The 23,003-nt window shown below is 41.0% G+C and overlaps 1 protein-coding gene across 1 annotated transcript in view; it reads right to left on the minus strand.

Moving 5' to 3' along the window:
- LOC145397670 (uncharacterized) overlaps positions 1 to 19,268 on the minus strand; it is a 64,680-nt gene extending 45,412 nt beyond the window's left edge. Inside the window, exons 1-9 of the mRNA XM_080270710.1 lie at positions 19,197 to 19,268; positions 16,617 to 16,841; positions 14,255 to 14,938; positions 10,365 to 10,454; positions 8,368 to 8,575; positions 3,779 to 3,906; positions 2,172 to 2,366; positions 1,789 to 1,907; positions 598 to 615 (exon numbers count right to left, since the gene is read on the minus strand). Of these exons, the coding sequence (XP_080126836.1) occupies positions 598 to 615; positions 1,789 to 1,907; positions 2,172 to 2,366; positions 3,779 to 3,906; positions 8,368 to 8,575; positions 10,365 to 10,454; positions 14,255 to 14,938; positions 16,617 to 16,841; positions 19,197 to 19,268 (1,739 nt within the window). The remainder of the gene's footprint in view (positions 1 to 597; positions 616 to 1,788; positions 1,908 to 2,171; positions 2,367 to 3,778; positions 3,907 to 8,367; positions 8,576 to 10,364; positions 10,455 to 14,254; positions 14,939 to 16,616; positions 16,842 to 19,196) is intronic.
- Positions 19,269 to 23,003: the final 3,735 nt, after the last annotated feature.

A 23,003-nucleotide genomic window follows, 5' to 3' on the forward strand; every position in this document is an offset into this window, starting at 1 on the left:
GACAATATACTGTAAATACCAGTACCAGTACTGTATAAGGCATACTGTATTTTCTGATTCTGGGTGATATTTGTCAGGCTATGTAATAAAAATGTTGTGCAGGAAGAATTAATTAATTTTTTAAATAACTCTGAAGGAAATACTCAGCTATGCTGGTTGCACGGTTGGCACTGCTAATTAAGAAGATGCTGGCCTGGTAGTGCCAGGGTTTTAATACTTGTGTGGGCAACAAGCACCACTTGACTCATGTATCCATCCAACCTTAGAGACTTTAGGTAAAATGAGCACCTAGAAAAACACCTAGGGGAGGTAACTGAGGTAACCTAGATGATGTAGTGGCCTTGTATCCCAGGAAAGGGGGGTGAATAGCCCACTACTAGCTCAAAGGGCTAAGCTACAAAGAAGAGAACTGTGGTTAACTATGCACCTCAGAGCATCTGTCTCCAACTTCAGATTTTTCATGGAAAAGAGATGACTGAGGTCACTAGAATACTGTGTGTTTCTGTAAAATGCATTTGCAAAGGCCCCTTTAGTGGAGGTCATGCTGAATGTAAATCACACCATCTAATAATAAAAAAAAATAACAGCCAGACTTACATTGCTTCTTTCAGGATGCTGGGGAAAAATAAATGATTAAAAATAATAACTGTCAGAATCTGTGATGGGCAGAAATGCACGATACTGTGTAGCCAGGCAATAGTGTGGGCACAAGTGTCATTATTGGCTTTATCAAGCTATGATTACTCTTCCTCATTGTATGGGAGAGCAGTGTGGCTATTCATCATCCTTATTATCATTATCACCAATGTCATCATCATCATCATCATCATCATCATCCAAACTCCCTTTCCCATCCCAAGGTGGATAAGGTAGGGTTATCAGAGAAAAAACTTGACTGATACATTAAAAAAAAAAAAAAAAAAAAAAAACTGTACGGTATTGCTAATTATCTATCAATCTATCTATTGCCAGACGCCTCAATCCTGTACTGGGTGGCCACGAACAAATCGCCTCCACGTCGCCCTGTCCCCCGCCATTTCACCGCCCTGCTACCAACTCACACCCCCCTCTCTCATATACCTCTTCACTCCATCCCTCCATCTCATCCTCGGCCTCCCCCTCCCTCTCCCACCTTCCACCTCACTCACATACACTCTCCTCGTCAGTCTCTCACCCTCCATCCTTTCCACATTGCCAAACCACCTCAGTGTGTTCCTCCTAATGCTTCCTATCACATCCACATCCACACCACAACGCTCCTTTATATCCTCATTTGTCAGTCTGTCTCTCCATGTGACTCCAAAGGCTCCTCTTAAATAACTCATTTCCACTGCTCTCACTCCTGACTTGTGTCCTTCCAACAACGTCCAAGCTTCACTTCCATATGTTAGAGTTGGTATCACAATACTGTCATGTAGTAACTTTTTCACTTCCATGCTCACTTCCCTGTTTCTTATCATTGCTTTTAAGGAACCAGCAACCTTTCTTCCCTGCTGTACCCTTTCAAGCACTTCACCCTCCAAACTTCCATCCTTACTCATCACGCTACCCAAGTACTTAAACGTACTCACATTTTCCATTTCCTCACCATCCAACCTCACTGTACATTCACTGACTTCACCTCTCTCAAAGACCATCACTTTACTCTTCCTACATTCACCTTAAGATTCCGTTTCCTACACTCATCCACCAAGCCTTGCAGCTCCCCTTCGTCTAATTCAAGTACACTATTTCTAATGAACTGAAGCTAGACTATGGATAAACACAGAGTGCAGAATAATAACAGACCCCTGAGCTTTGTATGATTTTATCTCCTCCTTGAGAACAGCAACTGGATTAAATGTGAAGTGTTCACACTCCTTCTGACGCTGCCTGGCTTCAACCACAACATCACACACCAGTACACCCTGGGGACCAATGAAAAGAAATAAAATCATGTAATAACACCTGCATCAAAAAATATGAAGTCAAAAAGTTCATCACTGAAGCCAATGGAAATTTTTCACAATCCTTCAGTCTATCCATCTACCTAACTATCTATCTACATAAACGGAAAGAGATAGAAATCTAGCATCATATCAGGACTAAGGTACAGGAATAATCTGGATGCAGCATAATTAACTCACAGCACAAACAATCACAGTTGAGGAAATCAGAACACACAGTCTTACCCTAAGTGTTATGATTCCAGCCTTCTCTGCATCCCTCTTGCACTTGACCCATATGGTGACTAGGTCATGGGGCATGATCCAACCACTCACCAACCCTCGTCCTGCCGCCACTCCTGCCTCCCAGTAATGCCCTGAATATCGAAGTGCATCGCTCCATGTCCGTAACCGCTTCACCAGCAATGGCTTGACACTTTCCTATGGTCAAAAACATCAGTAAAAATTGTTGTAGCTGTTGTCAGTACACCATATCTAATGAAGACAGGAGTTCTGGAGACTGAAAGGTGAAAGTGTTGCCCACTGGCAGGGTAATTAGGAGACAGACACTCATAACTTTTTTTTTTTTTTCTAGTTTTTGGATTCTTCTCATCCTTTTGAACAGAATGTGGGAAGTGGCTGATAATGAAATAAATGTTGTTAACCCCTTCAATCTGAGGATGCAGACTGTATTCAACTTATGACAGACCTGTTGTAGTGAAGGGGTCACTGAAGACTAAATCTAACTCCTTCAGTTTGAAAAGTCTCCCCACAGATTACAATAAACTAAAACCTCAACATAACGGACTTCAATAGACTGGAATTCGCTTTTATCGGAATCGAGGAGCTACCGGACTAAATTCTTACATATCAGAAAAAGTTCGACAAAGCCAGCAGCACTCCGGACTGCCTATCCACTTCAGCTATGTTCACGACAGCACAGTAAATAAAAGCATGTTTATTAGCGTACAGTACATTTTCCATCTATCCATCATCCAATCCAATGTTGCCCCATGAGGAGAGTAGAAGCCCGGTGTTTGTCAAGTTGGTCCTGACATTTAAGATGAGAGTGACCAGCCTCATTCACCCCTAAGTGGCATAACATGGGCAATAAACCCCAACAACCCCTTGGATATAAACCTACACAGACTTAATCCGATTGGAGCACCTTAATTACCCAATGAACCACCAGGGACCATAATTTGATCATATGGTTACCACCCAGCACAGTCAATGGTCTCCAGGTGTACAGGAAACAATCTGGCTTGTCACTCAGTGCCAAGTCACAGATAGGCAGAAGGAAGCGGAAAGAATGAAGGAAAGAAAGACAGAAGAGGGCATGTAAAGTCACCTGTAGGAAGAAGGATGAGGAAAGAATGAAGGAAAGAAGGACAGAGGAGGGCGGAAGGAAGAGAGGAAAGGGCAGACACTGAAAGCAGCACTACATTGAGTGACTGGATGGTGAATGCCCCCACCAGTACATTATTATTATACATATTATACCATTTGATTAATGTAGTGAAGGTATAATACAGTGCAGTACTTCCGTGGTAGTGAAAACAGTTTAAAAACCGTTGGTGTGATCCGGGCTAATGTCTGATATATCAGAAAAAGTCCGGGTTAGCAGGGGGAAATCTGAATGTCACTTTTATCAGAATTTCATTTTTTTCCGAATGGGTTGGGCCCCAATTAGTCCGTTATAGTGAGGTCTTACTATACCATAATATAAACTTAAATGATGAGACAACTTTCAAGTGCTACATTGTGTCCCTAACCCCACACCTGGATACAATACTCTTTGTAATTATTTTAATAACTGAAGGCTGATGGCAAAATTATTAGTGCAAGCTTACCCTTTGTTCTGGAGATGCTAGTGAGTAGTACTGGCCAAGCATCTCCACACACAGCTCTAGAAACTCAGTGGCAGCTTCATGCTTACTGACACTGAAACCCAATACACCCATGTTCCCCGAGTTTATTCCTGCCGGGAAAACAATAAGAAGGTTTATAAGGTATTTATGGCTCTAGAAAAAGCATATGACATGATCAGCTAAGACAGATTGTGGAAGGTCTTGCATAAGTTGTGGACAGTAAATTGCTGAATGCTGTTAATAGGCTTCATCACGGTAGTGAGGCCTGTGTAAGGGTAGGTGGACACTGGAGTGAGTAATCCTGGAGTGTGACAAGGCTGTATTATGGTATATCCCTAAGGTGGCACGGTCAATCAAGCATCTGACTTCCAATCTGAGTGACCTGAGTTCGAGCCCTACTCTGGCCGCACTGCTGGTGTGGAGGATGTGAGCTCTCCCATCATGTGCAGCTCAAGGCATGCTATGGTGAAAGACCCACAAGGATTCAAACTTGGTGGGGTAAAGATTAGGCGTTTGTTCCAATGCGCATATGCCTTCCTCAACATTGGCGAGGCTTGATAGTCTGTTGGCACTACCCAGCAGCAGCCAGGATCACACTGCTGGTCCCTTAGGTTAGGATACGAGATCAAGGTCCTATGTATATTCAGCACCCGAGTGCAATAACTAAATAAACAAGAAACTATTATTATGATATATATATGGATCTCCACACACAGCTCCCTTTGGGGAAAGCAGCCTAGGTATATAGATAGATAAAGATAGATATGGATGGGGTTACGAGACAGGTAAAAATCTGAGTCATGAAGAGAGGGGTGGTGCTGGTAATGAATGATGATGGGTGGAGCATCTCAAATTTTATATATGCAAATGATGCAGTGCTGCTTGAACACTGTGGACAAGAGCTTGGTAGACTGGTGCAGAGTTGTGTGGATGTCTGTGAGTGTTACGCCCTGAACGTTGCTGCTGTTCAACCCTGGTCGCACCTGGCTCAGCAGATCTGTTGATGGGAGTGCCTTCAAAGTAAATGAAGGTATGGGTAAAGTTATGGTTGTTGAGAGAGATACGGACTCCCAGTGTGATGCTATAGTGGATATGAAGAGACATAAATTGGTGAGACTTTAAGTACTTGGGTGTTGTGAAAGAAATAAGGTAAATATGCAAAGAAGTGGAAAAAGTGACACACAGATGGAAAATGACTTGTGCTATATTGGCCATTATAAGAAAGAGGTCTTAGTGTGGTGGCTGTGAAACACTTGCATGAAAGACTTTCAGTGTTTATATTAACATCTGGTGTAAGACTATGGTGTGGCATGAAAATGAGAAGTCAAGAGTAACAGCTGCAGAAATGCAATTGTTTAACCCCTTAAACGCGGCCGTGAACAGTCGACCCCCCCGAGTGGCGGGGTTGTATCGCGGTCTGAGTACCTGTAGGAAAATATTAGCCAAAAATCAGAGATTAACCCTAGAACATTATACTTGGTATGGCAGATAGTACTTACATTCAGCTTTCTCCAGAGACAGGTGTTGAGCCTTCGTGGACTACCCAAGGACTTGTGGAGACTTGCAAAGTTGGGTAACCAAATCTTCACTTTCACACCTCCAGCAACCCGGTTTCCCCTCTACCACAGCCTCATTCTGTCACAGTAAACTTTATACTACAACGTAAAGGTAGTTTGGAATCTGTATTTGTACAATAAGCACTGAAAATAAGGCTAAAATCAATGGAGCGTACGGCCGACATGCACTGCGGCGGCGGTCTTCCCGTCACTCAACAAACATTTCCATTTTCACAGCTAAAAACATGTATACTACATTATTTTCAATCATATTACTTCCAAAAAGATCACCACGGCGCGCTTTTTATTCTGCCTTACGCCCGCCACTTTATTCTCGTTCCTGTCGGCCGCTTGCACTGACTCGGAAGTGCTAGAACTCGCCATAATGTCACTTTGAAAGCCTGCGGTAAACTGACGCTAAACAGGGGCAAACCGTGAGAAAAAAAGCTAGTGTTACAACTGGGGAAACAAGCGTTTCCTATTAGCATAAACTGCTTGTGAGAGGAGAGCGCAGATTTACAGTTCTGAGCACTCAGAGCGCTGCCATGTATCACAGCCAGGCTGGCCGGGCCGTGGCGGGGGGGGGGACGCGATACTTGGCAACAACGGAGGTCAGTAGTACAAAGATAAAGTATGCTAATTGTAGCTAAAGGGTGGTGGTACTGATAGACAATACCAGCTGGAGCCTGCTTGCCTGTGGTTATTCAAAATTTACTAGAATCACAAACGCGATGATCCGCTGTTATGTCCTTTTCGCCGAGCGTCGCAAACACGACAATCCGCATTTAAAGGGTTAAAAATGTGTGAAGTATGGAGAGTCAACAGGATAAGGAACAATGCGATTCATGAAAGATGCAGAGTAGCTAAGGAAGTCTGTGGACACCAGAGCCAGTGTGTGCTTAATTGGTATGATCATTTTTTTTTTTTTTTTTTTAAATAACAGAACGGAAGAAGGAAAAACAAATGGGGAAAAAAAAAAAATCCATACACCAGATTACTGGTATCCTCTGTTCATAAAATATCTGTAACAGTTAGACCTGAACAGTTGTAGGTTGAAATTTGGAGGAAAACAACTCTGGGGAAGTGAGAATGGGTGGAGAGAATGGGTGTGAATAGAGGAGTAAAAACGGTACATCTGAGTAAGTCTGAGGGAGGGAGGAGGCATGGTAGGCCAGGAAGAGGGTGGCTAAATATGGTAAATGAATGTGTGAGAAAGCTAGGGATGGAGAATGATGAGGCCTGGCAACTGACAGTAGATCAGGCTAGTCTGAAGAATCTTGTATGAAGAAATGTATGATAAAGAGTTTGGCATCTCTTTTCTTTCCCAGTGAAGTGAGTCATTGGGGTGACTTGCTGTTAAGTTGAATAAAGTGAGTAGGTGTGAATGTTTATGAATGTGGGGCAGAGTCAGGATTCTGGGGGGTTTGAATGGCGAGTGAATGCGAGTGACCCATTCAGCTGGGCAGACTTTTGGTTAATTTCTCCTATTGTTTCTTGCTCTCTCAACCCTACCTCATCCCATGGTTCAATGCAGAAACAGGTCTGGATGATGCTACAATATTGACAATAATGATGATGGTGATGACTATGATGATGATTAGTATTAACTTCAAGTACACCTGAGCATGAACTCAGTGAACTGCAGGCAACAGTTACCCTTCTGCAGCCTGCCATACCCCTTTCTGGGGACAGGGAAGACTCTGAGGGAACTCATCATCTCTGTATAACACAAGACAGCTGGACCAGTTATACATCCGTGCAGCATACTGACCCCTTCAATACAATGATGCCTTTAAATTTTTTTTTTCTTTTTCCCTTCAGATAATTTTAATCATCTTAGGGAGATAAACCAGGCTGTGAAAAGATTAACTGAGACATTTTCTAAGGTCATCGCTACAAACGGTTTCTCTAAAGTCCAGCATAATCACTTGACTTGGAGGGGGGGGGGGGAATCAGAGGTCAACTGCTTATTTCATAAATACAGTACAAGGTATTTATATATCATTATCAATCATCATCACCATCACTAATCATCACCCATCTTCATCATCATCATCATCATCCTAACGATATTTTCCAATAATGTTTGATGTAGGTATCTGTAAATTTTATATTTTGTTTCTCTTGACTGGAGGAAATAGGACAAGAGAAGTTCTGAATAAAAGACTGGAAGTGAAAGACATGAAAAACAAAAGCGATGAGATATAAACAATGTATGATCACAGGTATGGAGGATTTAGGGTCAATGAAGAGGGAGCAACTGGCCAGAAAAGTTTACGGGGGTGCATTCAATTAGAGTTTGGTTAGTAATGCCTCGTCGTTGTCACTGTCATCATCGTCGTGGTGGCGGTGGCGTGGTGTTCCAAGGGTACTGACTGGTAAGAAATGTAATGCTTGGTGGGATGTGGAGGCTGAAAGGACAGTGGAAGAAAACAAAATGACGAGACTAGAGGGGATGAAAGACAGGAGTTCTGATGTGGAGAAGCAAATGGCCAATACAAGATTGTCACCGCTACCATCACCACCATTATCAATCATCATCATCTTCATCATTATATTTTTTCTGCTGTTTTGGTAGTTTGTGTTAGATTTATAAATGGGGAAAGAATACACAGAAGTGGAGATACTGTCATGAGGGCCTGGTGGAACACTGCACAATGTACTGTATCAATCATACAAGAGTACGGTTCATTTGTTTCATTCATTTATGTAGGCTCCAACATACTTGAATGCATCAGCCTTGGTTACTTAATGGAAGCTCTCCATGTTGCTCAATTTCTACCAGATTCTACTCTGCCCCTTATGTCTGAGGTCACTTTCTGTAACCCTGTCCCAATTCTTTTTCTGCCTTCCTCTTGCAACTTTAACCTCAACTTTCACACCTCTCACCCTCCATACCCAGCTGTCATGGTGAAAGGAGCAGAGTACAAGAATCATATTACAGAATATTATAAGCTACTACAATGAGCTGAAAACAAGAGTGATGAAAAACTGATATCAGTAGACCCAACTCACCAACATTATAAATCTGCCACATCCAACTGGTTTTCTTTTCCATATGACTAGACATAAATGACTTGGTTTTGGAGGCCCATGTCAGTGCCTCAGTAAGCAGTTTATCCTTTTCTTCTGTATTCTTGGTGTTTGCAGCCTCATACTGGTGATCCGTAGTCTTCAACTTCCCCACATATCTACCCAGGTGTTGGTTCAGGACTGTAGCCACCTGTCAGACCAATATATAACTAATGAGAATATATTACATTTAGTTACTTTATTGCTTTAATTCACTATCAATATGGTGGTAGGGCATTTCTAACAGGGCTGTGGAGTCGGAGTCAGAAGCAATTATGCTGATGCTGGAGTCAGAATCAGTCGATAAAAAAAGTCTTTACTCTGACTCCGTCCACCAGTAAAGAAATATTTAAATATGATGTAGATGTAATGTGGAGTTATTATCTTTCGAACAACAGCTCCTTCGGTTTTATTTCTTGTTGCTGCTGCAGCTCTTTTTTTCTCTTCTCTTAATTTCCACATTTTATTTAGGAGTTGTTAGTTGTTCTCCTGTTCTTCGTTTATGCTGAACATACACATAGGTGCTGCCATCTGTTGACAGAATAGCAAGAACAGACTGTAAACAGACACCACAATCAGCAGATTTCCCATGAAGTGAAAGTGTCTGGATAATTTTTTCATTCTAGAATCTAGAGGTGAGTTTCTTAAATATGAAATTACTAGGAATGAAATGCTTATAATATAAAGTGACATGGAAGCGTCTGCCAGTGTCTATGGAGTTGGAGTCGGAGTCGGAGTCAGGTGTTTTGGGTACTGACTCCACAGCCCTGATATCTAATAAAGAAAGGTGTGCTGGAGAGTACCAATATACTGGGTGGCAGAGCTGCCTCATTATACAAACCTCCCTTAACTTTCTCCTTAACCTTCGAAAGGAGGTCAGTGAACAGCAGGTGTGGGACAACTTGTCTGCAGTCTACCAGGTTCACAAGCAAGTGTACCTGATGCTACATCAATAACAACAACAAATAAAGAAAAGATTAATTGTTAACTAAATAGTTAATTAAGAGCAAACTATTACCTTGTAGTACTGCATGACAATGGGTGTGAACAGTGATGAAAAGGACATGTATGAGTGTGTCTGAAGGTAGGAGGAGGTATGGTAGGCCAATATTGTGGATAGGAATGTAAGAAAATGAGGTATGGAGGTTGATGAGGCTAGGAAACTGACAGCAGATATGGCTGTATGGAAAAATTTTGTATGAAGGAGTGTATGACTAGGGTTTAGCACCTCTTTTTAACCTGGTAGTTGTCAGACTGACTTTGACACACAGTTATGAGGTGCAAAGTGTTCCAGTGATGTGCAAGCAGAATTCCAAGGGCTTAAATGATAAGTGAATGGGAGTGGGGCCATTTAACTGCACAGACTTTGGCTAGTTCTCATTCTATTAATTTTTCCTTGCTCCCCTGACCCTACCTCACTAGATGGGAAAAGAGGTCTGAATGATGATGATGATCTAATACTGTACCTTTAATGTATTTATTTATCAATATGAAACCATTTTCGGTCAAGCGGAGGGGATGGGTTGTAAGAGATTGACCAGGAGTGTATCTGTGAGTGGGATGGAAGGAGGAAGGGGGAGGATGAGACAGAGAATGAGATGATGGATGGAGGGGAGAGGTATAGGAGAGACAAGGTTGTGAAAGGGTAGTTAGATGGCAGAGGACACGGTGACATGGATGTGATTTGTTACTGGCCACCTCTTATGGGATCAAGGTATCTGGTGATACACTGGTAGAAAGAATATGCTGTTTCCACTAAGCTGGTACAGCAACAATATACCCAGTTCATACTTTGGTGATGAAATTCACCATCATGCCATAAGGATCTATGGCTGCTGCTCACTCACTCACAAAGAAAGATCCTCCACTAAATAAAATAACATAGCTTTAACAATACATTCTCCTTATTTTATAATGGCAACACTGTATGCAAAGCTTACCTTTCGGGCATCCTCTTCAGTCACTGGAGCTTTACATCTGGCTAGAAGAGTTTCTAGGAGGCATAACAACATTGCTTCATCTAGTGTGTACTGAAAAAATAAACTACAGTATTATTATATCATATGGTACTGAATATGACACATACATATCCAACAGGTTAATAGTAGTGGATGCCAATTTTCATCACTGGTCAACTGACTTCAAATATCAAATTTCAGTAATACACCGTGGGTATATGACATCCAAACTCTACTAACAGGCTCAACTAAATAAAACTGCTCAGCAGTCACCAGAACTGAATCCTATATTAGGTTCATTGCTTGGAAAAATGTTTATTCAGATAGTTCAACCCTTCACAAAGTGATGGGGAGGGCTACTACAACTACTGCTGCTGCTGCTACTACTACTACTACTAATGCCTTGCTCCCTCCTAGGAAATGTCCCTGCGTGGGAAGGGCATCATATAACTGTCTCCTTCCCCCCCCCCCTCCAACTCTGGGCAAAGGCTTCAGTGCCTATCCCCAAGGCCTAGTTCTCCTTGGGGCCCAGTAGTCTCCTACATCTCCACATGTCACCACTTCGGCGCTAACACCCACCATCCATATTGAATACATGCTAGGGCTGTCTCATTCAGGACTGGTGTACCGGTATTTGCAGGGGTACTTTTATGACATGTCGGCGGGTCATCTGGTAGATCAGAAAAGTTTGCTTTTAATGAAATTCAAATCCTTAAACTGTTCCCTGCCCCAGCCGGGATTCGAACCTGGATCCATTAGGACTGCGGGCCACCTCTCTACCGATCCAGCCACCGCCTCCCCCCAGTACTTTGTCCTGACACACCTCTTTTACTCAGTCACTCCTCTTCATCACCTCTCACCAATGTACTGCTCCACCTTTCTTCCATACCAAAAAATTACGGTCTTCTTCTACCAGCATTACTCTTTCTGATCTCTCAATAATAACTCCAGTCTATCTGTATGATCCATATGTATCAAGTTATTCATATCAGAATACGAAATACTTATAGTTTTCCTTATTGACCTTTGTCCTTCAGCTGACAATGCAATTTTCCCCCTGGCATGAAAATCAATTGTGAAAACATTCAAAAGACCTGCATTCTACTAATCATCATCATCATCATCATTATCCAATCCTACATTGCCCCATGAGGAGCGTAAGAGCCCGGGGCTAGGCAGTTGGTCTCGACATTTAAGATGAGAGTGACCAGCCTCACTCCCTGAGTGGCATTACATGAGCAATCAACCCCAACCTCCCCTTGGATATAAACCTTCACCAGCTCAATCCGACTGGAGTGCAATAATTACCCACTAAACCACCAGGTGCCAAAATTTGGTTATATGGTTACCACCCAGCGTAGTAAATGGTTTCCTGGTGTACAGGAAACCATTTGGCTTGTCACTCAGTGTTGAGTCACCCACAGGCAGAAGGAAAAGGAAAGAATGAAGGAAAGAAAGACAGAAGAGGGAGTGTAAAGTCACCCATAGGCAGAAGGATGAGGAAAGAATGAAGGAAAGAAAGACAGAAGAGGATGGAAGGAAAGAAGGATGGAAGAGAGGAAAGGGCAGACACTCATTCTACTAATACCCCTATGATTTTTCTGTATAGTACTTCATTCATGACTTTCACAATCCATACAGCCATACAATGATGTCTAGTTTTACTGGAAACAGGGCAAGCATGAAACAAAACTAGCAGGCTTTTGAAACTTTTCTGCGGGTAGATCACTAACCCTTCCTCTCCACTGATGTCTTTCTTATTGTACATTCTCTACTGGTGCTTTCAGATGCTTGTATTCAGCCTAAGACAGACTTCAGCTTTCAAACTAGAAAGCCTTAATTAGTTTCTCTAATACAAGGCCATTCAAAAAATTGAAATACTTTGCCTGGTAGTCCAAACGATGATGTGAAACTGATATTCTCTGGTTGAAGGGGTTAAAGACACTAAGATTCCTGGTCTTGATCCATCACCTTTTATGATATACAAGGAATGTGTGGATCATACTATATTGTTTGTATCATTTATAAAGTTTCCAACATGCTTGCATGCATCGGCCTTGGTCACCCAATGGTGGGTCTCCATGCTGCTTGATCTCTGGGAACTTCCCTATTCAGTCTCTTATCCCTGAGGTCACACTCTATGACCTTGTCCCAGGTCTTTTTTGGTCTGTCTCTTCCAAACCATCTCAATCTACCCCTCCTCACCACAACAATAATACACTCCACTGTGTGTGTGTGTGTGTGTGTGTGTGTGTGTGTGTGTGTGTGTGTGTGTGTGTGTGTGTGTGTGTGTGTGTGTGTGTGTGTGTGGTGTGTGTGTGTGTGGTAGGGGGGTAATGTTTATGGTGAGGTGTGGAATGTGACTGTGTTCTGCTGTACAGTTTGTGAGAAGGGGCACTGTAGATTTGGCTGGGGCTATATTGAGTCTGTTTGTGGTGAACAATCTGTGTAGTGTGTTGAGGTAAGGTTGGAGGATGTATGCATCTGTGTTTGTGTTTTGGTGTGTACATGTCAGTGTTTTGTTGTCTGCACAGGACACTATGTGTATCTGTGGTGTGTGGGGTGTGGGTATGTCCTGTATGTATAGGTTAAAGAGTGTAGGGGGACAAAACAGATCCTTGAAGGACACCGTTTGTGAAGTTTCTGATGTTCGATGACTGACTGGCAAATGTTACATGCACACATCTGCCTGCTAGGTAGTTTGCCAGCCATCTTTTTGTGTTATTGTGCATGTTTGTGCTTAGAATTTTGTTCGTGAGGTTATGGCAGGGGATGGCATCAAAAGCTTTGCTAATGTCTAGTGTTACTAGGAGTGTTCTGTGTGGTGGCCTAGCTGAATTCATGCCATCAAAAACTCTTTGTGTAAAGTCGATAAGAAGAGTGTTTGTGAAGTGCAGCAGCCTAAAACCATGTTGTGATGGGGATAGGGGGATGTGAGATGTTACTAATTGTAATACTAGTCATTCAGTGACTTTGGAGGGAGTACAGAAGAGTGTGATAAGGCAGTGTGAGGTCTTTGTTGGGTTTGGGGATAGTGATGATAGTACCATGCTTCCAGATGTTGGGTATTATGTTGTGTGAGTAGCTGTAGTTTGATATGTTGGTGAGTGATTGTATGCTTTGTGGTCCAAGATGTTTAAGGTGCATGTTGCTTATGTTGTCTGGGCCACAGGCAGACAAGTGCTTGAGGTTGCTAATGATGTGCTTCATCTGGCTGTAAGTGAAGGGTGCGAAGTCTGGGCCTGTGGGGTGTCACATATGAGTACCGTAATTTGTGTTGCTGCATACACTCATTGCTCCCTGTAACTTTGGCATCCCACTAACCTCCTATCAGCTCTACTGACCAGGAAATAGTCAATTTCGCTATCATGTACCCCAGACTCATATGTAATCAACCTACTCTCACTTTTCCTAAAATAAGTGTTGCACACAATCATGTTCACTGTCTCCCCAAATTTATGTATCCATTACCTTACCACATTCCTCACACTATTTGCGCATCCCCCATGTATCCCTTTACAATCTTGAGCTGCTTCACCCACATGATCATTTAAGTCCCCTAACCCAATAGATACCTAGTTACATAGGGATTAAGAACTCTCAGGTCTGTAATAAGACTTGTAATAATATAAGAATTTAAAGCTGGACTTTGATGTGGTTAATTTTGGCTGAGTTCCCTGCAAAAGTGATGGTTATGTGCTAACTTATCATGCATGCTGCCACAGGTCATTCTTATAGTAATATCTTCCAGGACTGGTGGTTCCCAGTCACCCACTGACTACTTATCAGGTATGTACTTAAACTTAAATGGAAGTAAGGATGTTAATTTGTTATAATGGGACAGTAATAAAACCAGAAAATGTGTTACTTACATTATCAAGACTGGTATCTTTTTCTCTGAACATATCTAATACTGACAAGACGCTGCAAAGTACAATGGTGTTGGGAATGAGGAGCTTTGGAGTCATTGAGCAGCATCCCAATAGTTTCTTCAACATCTCTTTTTTGCACTGTCCCAGCTTCACAGCCATCCCAGCCTCAGGCAACTTTAATCCAATTTTCAGGGCAAGGATTATTTCTGCACAACAGCTCTTCTCAAACAGGGCAACAACTGATTTAGACATCTTGCTAAACTGGGAACACTGGTTTAACTGTAGCAGTACTTTGGCGTACTCAATAACCACTCTGTAAACATCTAAAACTAAGCTTTCACTGACTGCTTTCTGCTTTGCTATGGCCTCTACCAGACTAGATAAAACTGTCTGGTAGAACTTGTCAAGGTGTTGTGATGACTTCTGCTCCTCCTCATAATTGTGATGTGCCTTGATGGTCTGAACACATGCCAGGCTAGCATTCATCCCTGACACAATGAGGTACTGTATTGCATATCTCTGCAGTGTCAGTGCCTTCATGGGATTAGTGAGGGTGAGGCTGGCATTCCACACACTCTGGTACAAGCTCTTGGTGATGGAGTGGGGGTCACCCTGGGTTGTGTCACACTGTTTGATGAAAGACTCCACATCATTTAGAAGACCAGTTAGGTGATGTTGGAAATCCTGGAAGCACAGAAACATCCAATAATATACAGCAAATTATAGATAATATGACAATAAAGTGATGAAGAATGTGTGACAGGAGGAGAAATTACAAAATTCTTAAGAACAAGAACAGTACATGGAATAATTTGGGGTGCGAACTGTTTGTGATTTTGAAGAATAATTTGATCACAATTTTCTTAATAAGCTAAGTTTCAGCTAAATATAGAACTTACAGTATCTCAGTTACTGAATGTCTGATGCAATAGTTCATGTGGGTATGAGGCTAATATGTACAGTATGTTTCACAACAAATTCAACAAAAATTCTACATAACCGTAAACAAGACAAAACTTGTACTCTTAACAGTAGCTGTGGTCTTGTGCATTAGAGCACAAATTATAAAATAAATGGTCATGTGTTTCATCCACCTCAAGGACAATATGTTGATGCCAGGAAGGGCACCTACCTGATAAGTGCTACAACCTCAAACACAGTTCTTTAAACAGAGACAATGCCTCAGTTCCTCAAGAGAGGAGCACAGTTCAGCTGTGATGCTGATTTAATAAACATGGCTGTCCTGGTTACCAATTCTGGGAAATTTCAAGGAGGATGCAAGCCATCAATCAGAGATATACTAGTTAGATTAAAACAAAACTGGTTCATTTTCATTTTGTAAAGGATCCACCATGCTTGCGTTATATACAGGTATGTATGTATATATACAAATATAGCAATCCCTCATTGATCCAGACATAATAGAGCCAAAGGCATGTCCGGGTAGTGGCAACATCCAGATAATGAACACTATTCCCCTACCATATCCAGACCATACCGATACCCACCTCCAACCTACACCTAACCTTTTTGTACAGTACCTAAACTATGCTTAATTTGGCAGTGTGTTCCGGTCATATAGGCATATTCAGACATCAAAACACACATAGGAATATCCAAAGCAATGCCAAACATCAAGAAAACCATGCAAAACAACCACTGAAAACCAAAAAACACCCTACCTAAATACTACTGTATGTACAATACCCCTCCTAATTTTGATAGTGTTTTCAGGTCATTCTGCCATATTTTGACATCAAAACATTCACAGTATTATCCAAAATAATTTCCAACACCAAGAAAACCATGCAAAAAAGCACTGAAAACCATAAAACACCCTACCTATACACCACTGTATGTACAGTACCCCTCCTGATTCTGGCACTGTTTTCAGGTCAATCCGCCATATTTAGATATCAAAAAACACATAGAAATATCCAAAGTAATGTTAAACACGAAGAAAACCATAAAAAAAAAATTAAAACCAAAATCACCCGACCTACAGTATACATGACTATACTGTATGTACAGTACCCCTCCTAATTTTGGCACTGTTTTCAGATCAACCTGCCATATTTAGACATCAAAACACACATACAAATATCTAAAGTAATGTTAAACACCTAGAAAACCATGAAAAAAGAAAAACACTGAAAACCCAAAAACACCCTACCTATACACCACAGTATGTACGATACCCCTCCTAATCCTGGTGCTGTTTTCAGGTCAATCTGTCAATTTTAGACATCCAAACACACATAGGAATACCCAAAGTAATGCTACATACCAAGAAAACCATGAAAAAAAAAAAAAAAAGAAAACCAAACAATACCCAACCTTTACACGACTGTATGTACTGTACCTTTTTCTTCACGGCAGTGAGTATGATGTAATACATGGACTTGATGTGAAATGCTGGGTCGGATACAATCTGCTCCCTGTGGTGATAACAGCACAGGTTCACAATGTCCAGTATGGAGGCGAATGCATCTTCCTTCACATCAGGGTTCTCGTACACAAAGCGAGAACAGTAGCGGATGATCTGCTGACCTTCCCCGCATCCATTATTTTTGGATGCAAGTAATGTCTGGAAGATACATCAGACAAACAATAATAAAAATACTACTAATACTAAAGGCAGCAAATAAAAATAATCCAGTTATTGCAGGAGGAAGACAATGGTGTGCTGCACCATAATGTCTAACTTTGTTAAATATACACATGAAAGCATTTATATCTGAGTTCAGGACGAATGTGACTGAAATCTGTCTTAAATGCTGCTGATTTTTCTTTTATATGTGTCCAGCTATGGGCCAAGGCTTCAGGACCTATTTCTCGGGGGTAGTGGCCTATCCCAAGGCTCAGTAGTCCTCTTACACCTACACATGTCACCACTTTGGCACTAACACCCACCATCCATTTTAAATACTGGCTAGGACTGTCTCACACAGGATTGGTGTACTGGTAAGAGAGAGACAATGTCCAACTGATGTATGCTTATGATACGATGGCATTTGACAGCAATGAAATGGATCTCTGTAAAACACACTGAATGCTTGTACTGTATATAATAACACCTGCAAATGATTGCAGACAAATGCTATACAATAACTGCGGAGAGAGAAAATGATTCAGTACCTAATATGCAAGTGAAATAGCAGTTATAAGGGTGGTGCAAAATGTGAAGTAATTTGAAGCAGTGAGAAAAGTAATAATGCACTGGACGATGAAAGCAACCCTTAAGGACTGCAAGAGGATGAGGGCATGTTATTACAGTATGCACCTGTATCATGGATGTAAGACAATGTGGAAGGAGTATGAAACTGTGGGAGCAATGATGAGAATATTTATAATTAAAAAAATACCATAACAATAATAATAATAATAATAGTCAGGTCTTTCGTTTCCCAGAAGTGCCACTTCTTCTACGGAATTCACTAGCACTTGACATTCAATTAAACTTCTACAATTAAAAGAATTGCAACATCACTCCTATACAATACAGACCTCATCATTAATAGAAAATGGATATACAGTATTGAAAAATGGGTGCAGACAATATATGAGTACAGCACAGAGAGGATACAGTTATCACAAAAGTATATTGGGTCTGCTTTTTCACTTCTTTACCTTCAGTGGTCATGTTTGGGAAAAGAAAAAAAAATCTTTTTAGAGATTAGACCTGCTACTGCATTACTGTAATTAAATTATACAGGAAAACTTTTTTAGCAGTGTATGTTAAGTGATTAATGAATGAAAATTTTGTCTTGTTGCTTCTTAAATCCTGTCGGATGTAATATGACCACCAGATTTCAGTACTGGTATAGCTAAAGTAAATGCTTCAACTGTTCAACCAACCTCCATCACAGCACTGTTTAGGTTTACTTCCAAAGTCAGTCAAGACATTCTAATTTTCAAAGTTAGGCTTCCAAAGGCAGCCGGAATGCCCCCTACTCAGTCACTCTTAGCATCCCTATCTTGAGAACAAGTCTGACCTTGCCTCTGTCAGCTGTTCCATTACTGGTGGCACTAGAAGCCATGGGCTGGTTGGACTTATGATGGTAGTTTACAGGGAGGGTTGCAAAACACCTCAAATATGGTGCTTCACGTGATTTAGTGAAGAAAACACTCTTAACATGATTCTATCCATAGTACCTTCAGTCCAATGACATGATTTATCAATTTACTGCTTCCACCTCCATACAATTCTATTAAACTCTGGGTAGCTGTCTTGCAGTGAAGTGGTAAATGAAGGCTATATCAAACCTCTCCATTTCAAGATTTTTTTTTTTCCCCAATGTTTTAGAAGGCTGTCCAGTGGCAGCAAAGAATAACATGAAAAATACATCAGATTGAGAGAGATTACAGTGAACCTGCTATGCATGGCTGAAGCAAACTGTTGTACGGTAAAACCTCAATATAATGGACTTCAATAGACCGGAATTCGCTTTTATCGGACTCGAGGAGCTACCAGACTAAATTCCTATATATCGGAAAAAGTCCAATAAAGCCAGAAGCAGTCCAGAATGTCTGACCACTTCAGCTATGTTCACCACAATAAGGTAAATAAAAAACATGTTTATCAGTGTACAGTACAGAATTATTATACATATTATATCATTTGATTAATGTTGTGAAGTTATAACACAGTACAGTACTGCAGTGGTAGTCAAAACAGTTTAAAAACCGTTCATGTGATCCGGACTAATGTCTGATATATCAGAAAAAGTCCGGAATAGCAGGGGGAAGTCCGGACGTTGCTTTTATCAGAAGTTCGCATATTTCGGAATGGTTTCGGCCCCAATTAGTCCATTATAGTGAAGTCACTGTACCTCCACTGATCACTGAAATATACATGCTTCCTTACCATAGCAAGGCAGTGTTCACAGTACATGAATGGTACATGATATGTGTAAAAGATACACTAAACTGTTTTACTTACTTTAATCTCAGGCTGAAGACCAACCACCTGGCCACACCTGATTTTCTCTATGGTTTTTGTTAAGGTGGACATAGTGCTCTGAGGGAGAAAAAAATTAATATTAGTTTTATTATATTAGTGTATACTCCAGAGTGTACAACATCCAAGGACACTGATCCACATATACTTTGGCTTACCAATACTGCAAGAGTTCATTACAGTAAAACCTCTATTATGTATACTGGCCTAAATTGGCAATGGGAAAACTCTGTATAACACCCTATGTGAAACCCCAATATATAAAAAACATCAAACATACTGAACTGTTGGTCCAATATATCCAAATAAGTCCAGACTGACTGAAAGACAGACAAGCAAATGTATTAATGTAATGATATTTTCTTCTATCACACATTCTGGTAATCACTTTCTTGTAACCATACTATCAAGCATAACTATGTATTCTCATTACTGTACTACATCAGCATAACTGTACGTATTCTCATTACTGTACTACATCAGTATTAAAGTAAATCCCTATGCTGTTAGACTACTGTACTGAGAGAAAGCCATTCCAGAAGAGCCATTATTTCAAATGTGCTTATATCCCAATGCATCTGGTACTCACTCTCAACCTAAACATACAAGGCACAAATAAAAACACTCAAGTCTATATGCTATATATGATACACATGACAGAAAAGGTAATGTTTTTTTTTCCCTACACACACACACACACACACACGGCTATGAGCCCACAAAACAGTTCCCTCTGAGAAAAAGAAATAAACGAGCCAAATTCAAGATACATTCATTTCAAGATGTCTGGACATATTGTGTTTGAGGAGGTCACCGGCATAAGGAAAGTCCAGACAGAGGAAGACAGTTCCCAAGTTGACCTGTTGCATATGTGAAGGACTGGGAGTATCTGTTAATTATTGCACTGGATAGACAGATATGGCCCTATAATGCAGAATTTTCATAAAGTGAGAGCTTCAGGGTACAATATTCCTGCATTATATGAGTGCTGACTGTATATGACGGCAGGCCACTAAGGAAGTACCGTAGAATAATGGTAAAGGGATGAAAAACAAAAAGCATACAGTATACAGTTCAATACATCTAACATCTATAAATCAGAGACTATTTCATACACTGACAATAGATGCCATACACAAAAGGGAAACTTTAAAGATTCCTACGGCATGTCTAGGCTATGACCAAAGAATGCCAAAGTTAAATCCAAAAGATGTGGTTTTCTCAAACAGGTTACGTCCCATAAGGTTAGGTTTGTGTGGCCAAAGAGTAACAATCCTATGACTAAAAAATCTGGCTTTCTCTGATTAGTTGGATCATAATAAGGACAATATTTACAAAACCATAGCACCAGATTCCTGAGAAATAACATGATTTAATTTGTTGCACAGTTCTCAGTCAACTTTCTTCTGTGTTGTTTCTTCTGGAAAAAAAAAAAAAAAAAAAAAAATATTGTGGGTTTTTTAATGTGTGCCTGTGCTGGCAGTTTGCTTACATTTCTTTCATTAAATGCAGTTTTTTTTTTTTTTCCTTGATGGTGCATTATGGTCACTGGAGGAATATCTGCTTTTGTTTGCGCTGGTGCATTTTGGTTCTCATTCAGCAAATTAGAGGACTGGAAGTGGGTCTGCTGTGTAATTTCAAATCTGAAATCTGACAAGATGGACTCCGTCAATGACTTATGGTAAGACTGGAAATTTGTCACGGTAAGGCTCAAATGAGGCATTTGGGTAGATTACTGCCTAAAATGGCTTGAAATTCATTCATTTGTTTATTTTCACCACTATGGAAAAAAAAAAAAAAAAAAAAACTATCTATCTATCTATTGCCAGATGCCATAATCCCGTAAGGAGTGGCCACAAACAAATCGCCTCCATGTCGACCTGTCCCCCGCCATTTCACTGCCCGGCTCCCAACTCTCACCCCCCTCTCTCCACTCCATCCCTCCATCTCATCCTCGGCCTCTCCCTCCCTCCACCTCACTCACATACACTCTCCTCATCAGTCTCTCACCTTCCATCCTTTCCACATGGCCAAATCACCTCAGTGTGTTCCTCCTAACGCTTCCTATCACATCCACATCCACGCCACAACGCTCCTTTATATCCTCATTTTTCAGCCTGTCTTTCCATGTGACTCCACAGGCTCCTCTTAAATAACTCATTTCCACAGCTCTCACTCTTGTGTCCTTCCAACAACGTCCAAGCTTCACTTCCATTTGTTTGAGTTGGTATCACAATATTGTCATGTAGTAACATTTTCACTTCCCTGTTTCTTATCACTGCTTTCAAGGAACCTGCAACCTTTCTTCCTTGTTGTACCCTTTCAAGTACTTCACCTTCCAAACTTCCACCCTTACTCATCATACTCCCCAAGTACTTAAATGTACTCACATTTTCCATTTCCTCACCATCCAACCTCACTGTACATTCACTGACTTCCTTTCTCTCAAAGACCATCACCTTACTCTTCTCTACATTCACCTTTAGATTCCGTTTGTCACACACTCTCCTAAACTCATCCACCAAGCCTTGCAGCTCCCCTTCATCTTCACTTAACAACACAGTATCATCTGCAAACAACAATACAGGGAGTTTCCAAACACTACCCTCTCTCACTTGGGCCACTCCAACATCCACTACCCTACCTTGTATCTCTTTTATTCCCCCATCCACGTACCATGGAGACATGACACATCCCTGTTTCAACCCAGCCATCAAAGAGAAAAATTCACTCAGTTCACCATCCACATGCACCATCATACATACTCTTCACAGCATTCAACAACATCCAATCTACTCCATATATTCTTAATACTTTCTACAATCCTTGTCTATCCACCGTCATATGCTTTCTCCAAATCCATGAAGGCCATATACAACTTCTTTCCCTTCTCTAGAAACTTTTCCACTAAAGATCTAAGAATGAATATCTGATCTACAGAACCTCTTCCCTTCCTAAAGCCTCCCTGTTCTTCTCCAACTAATTCCTCTGTTATTTCCCTAACTCTGCCAATAAGTATCTACCATACACTTTTCCTATTACACTAAGAAGACAAATGCCCCTATGATTACCAGATACTTCTTATACCCCTTTTCCTTTGTACAAGAAAATAATTATACCTGACTTCCAATCCTCCGGGACTTTACCTTCCTTCCAGGCCAATCTGCACATCTTCCAAATCCATTCTACTACTATCTCTCCACCATGCTTCAGCATTTCACCACATGCTCCATCAATTCCTGGAGCTTTCCCCGATTTAACTTTCTTCATTGCTTCCACAACTTCTATCCTACTGATTTCTTCCTAACTTAGGGTTAATGTTTACAAAGTCTTAACACCACATTCACCCACTTGCACCCAGTGTAAACAACTAACTCAAAGATAAGCAGCCACCCTTTACGGGATTATGGCACCTGGCTATAGATAGACTGAATAGTTATCAATATAGGATGGAACTGGGCATTTCAAAGAGTTAATAAAGGGTGAAGCCCTGGGGCAGGGACCTATGAGCTTTGCAGCTATAAGCTAATAGCTGGAGGGCGGTATGCTTAGTACCCTTCCGGCACAATCCCTCACACAAGAACCCTGGGCATTAGCCTAATGGGTTAAAGACCCAACAATATCTCGGTTATTTTTAACTTCCAGAAGAAACATCACAGAAGAAAGTTGACTTGGAACTGTGCAACAGATTCACATTATTATTTCTTAGGAATCTGGTGTTCTGCTTTTGTAACTATTTACTCATAATAATTAAGCAAGTACAGTCAACCCTTGGCTATCACGAGTAAT

The sequence above is a fragment of the Coenobita brevimanus genome, chromosome 42, assembly GCF_032717465.1.
Source record: "Coenobita brevimanus isolate Jiangsu-jjx chromosome 42, ASM3271746v2, whole genome shotgun sequence".
Classification (NCBI taxonomy): domain Eukaryota; kingdom Metazoa; phylum Arthropoda; class Malacostraca; order Decapoda; family Coenobitidae; genus Coenobita; species Coenobita brevimanus.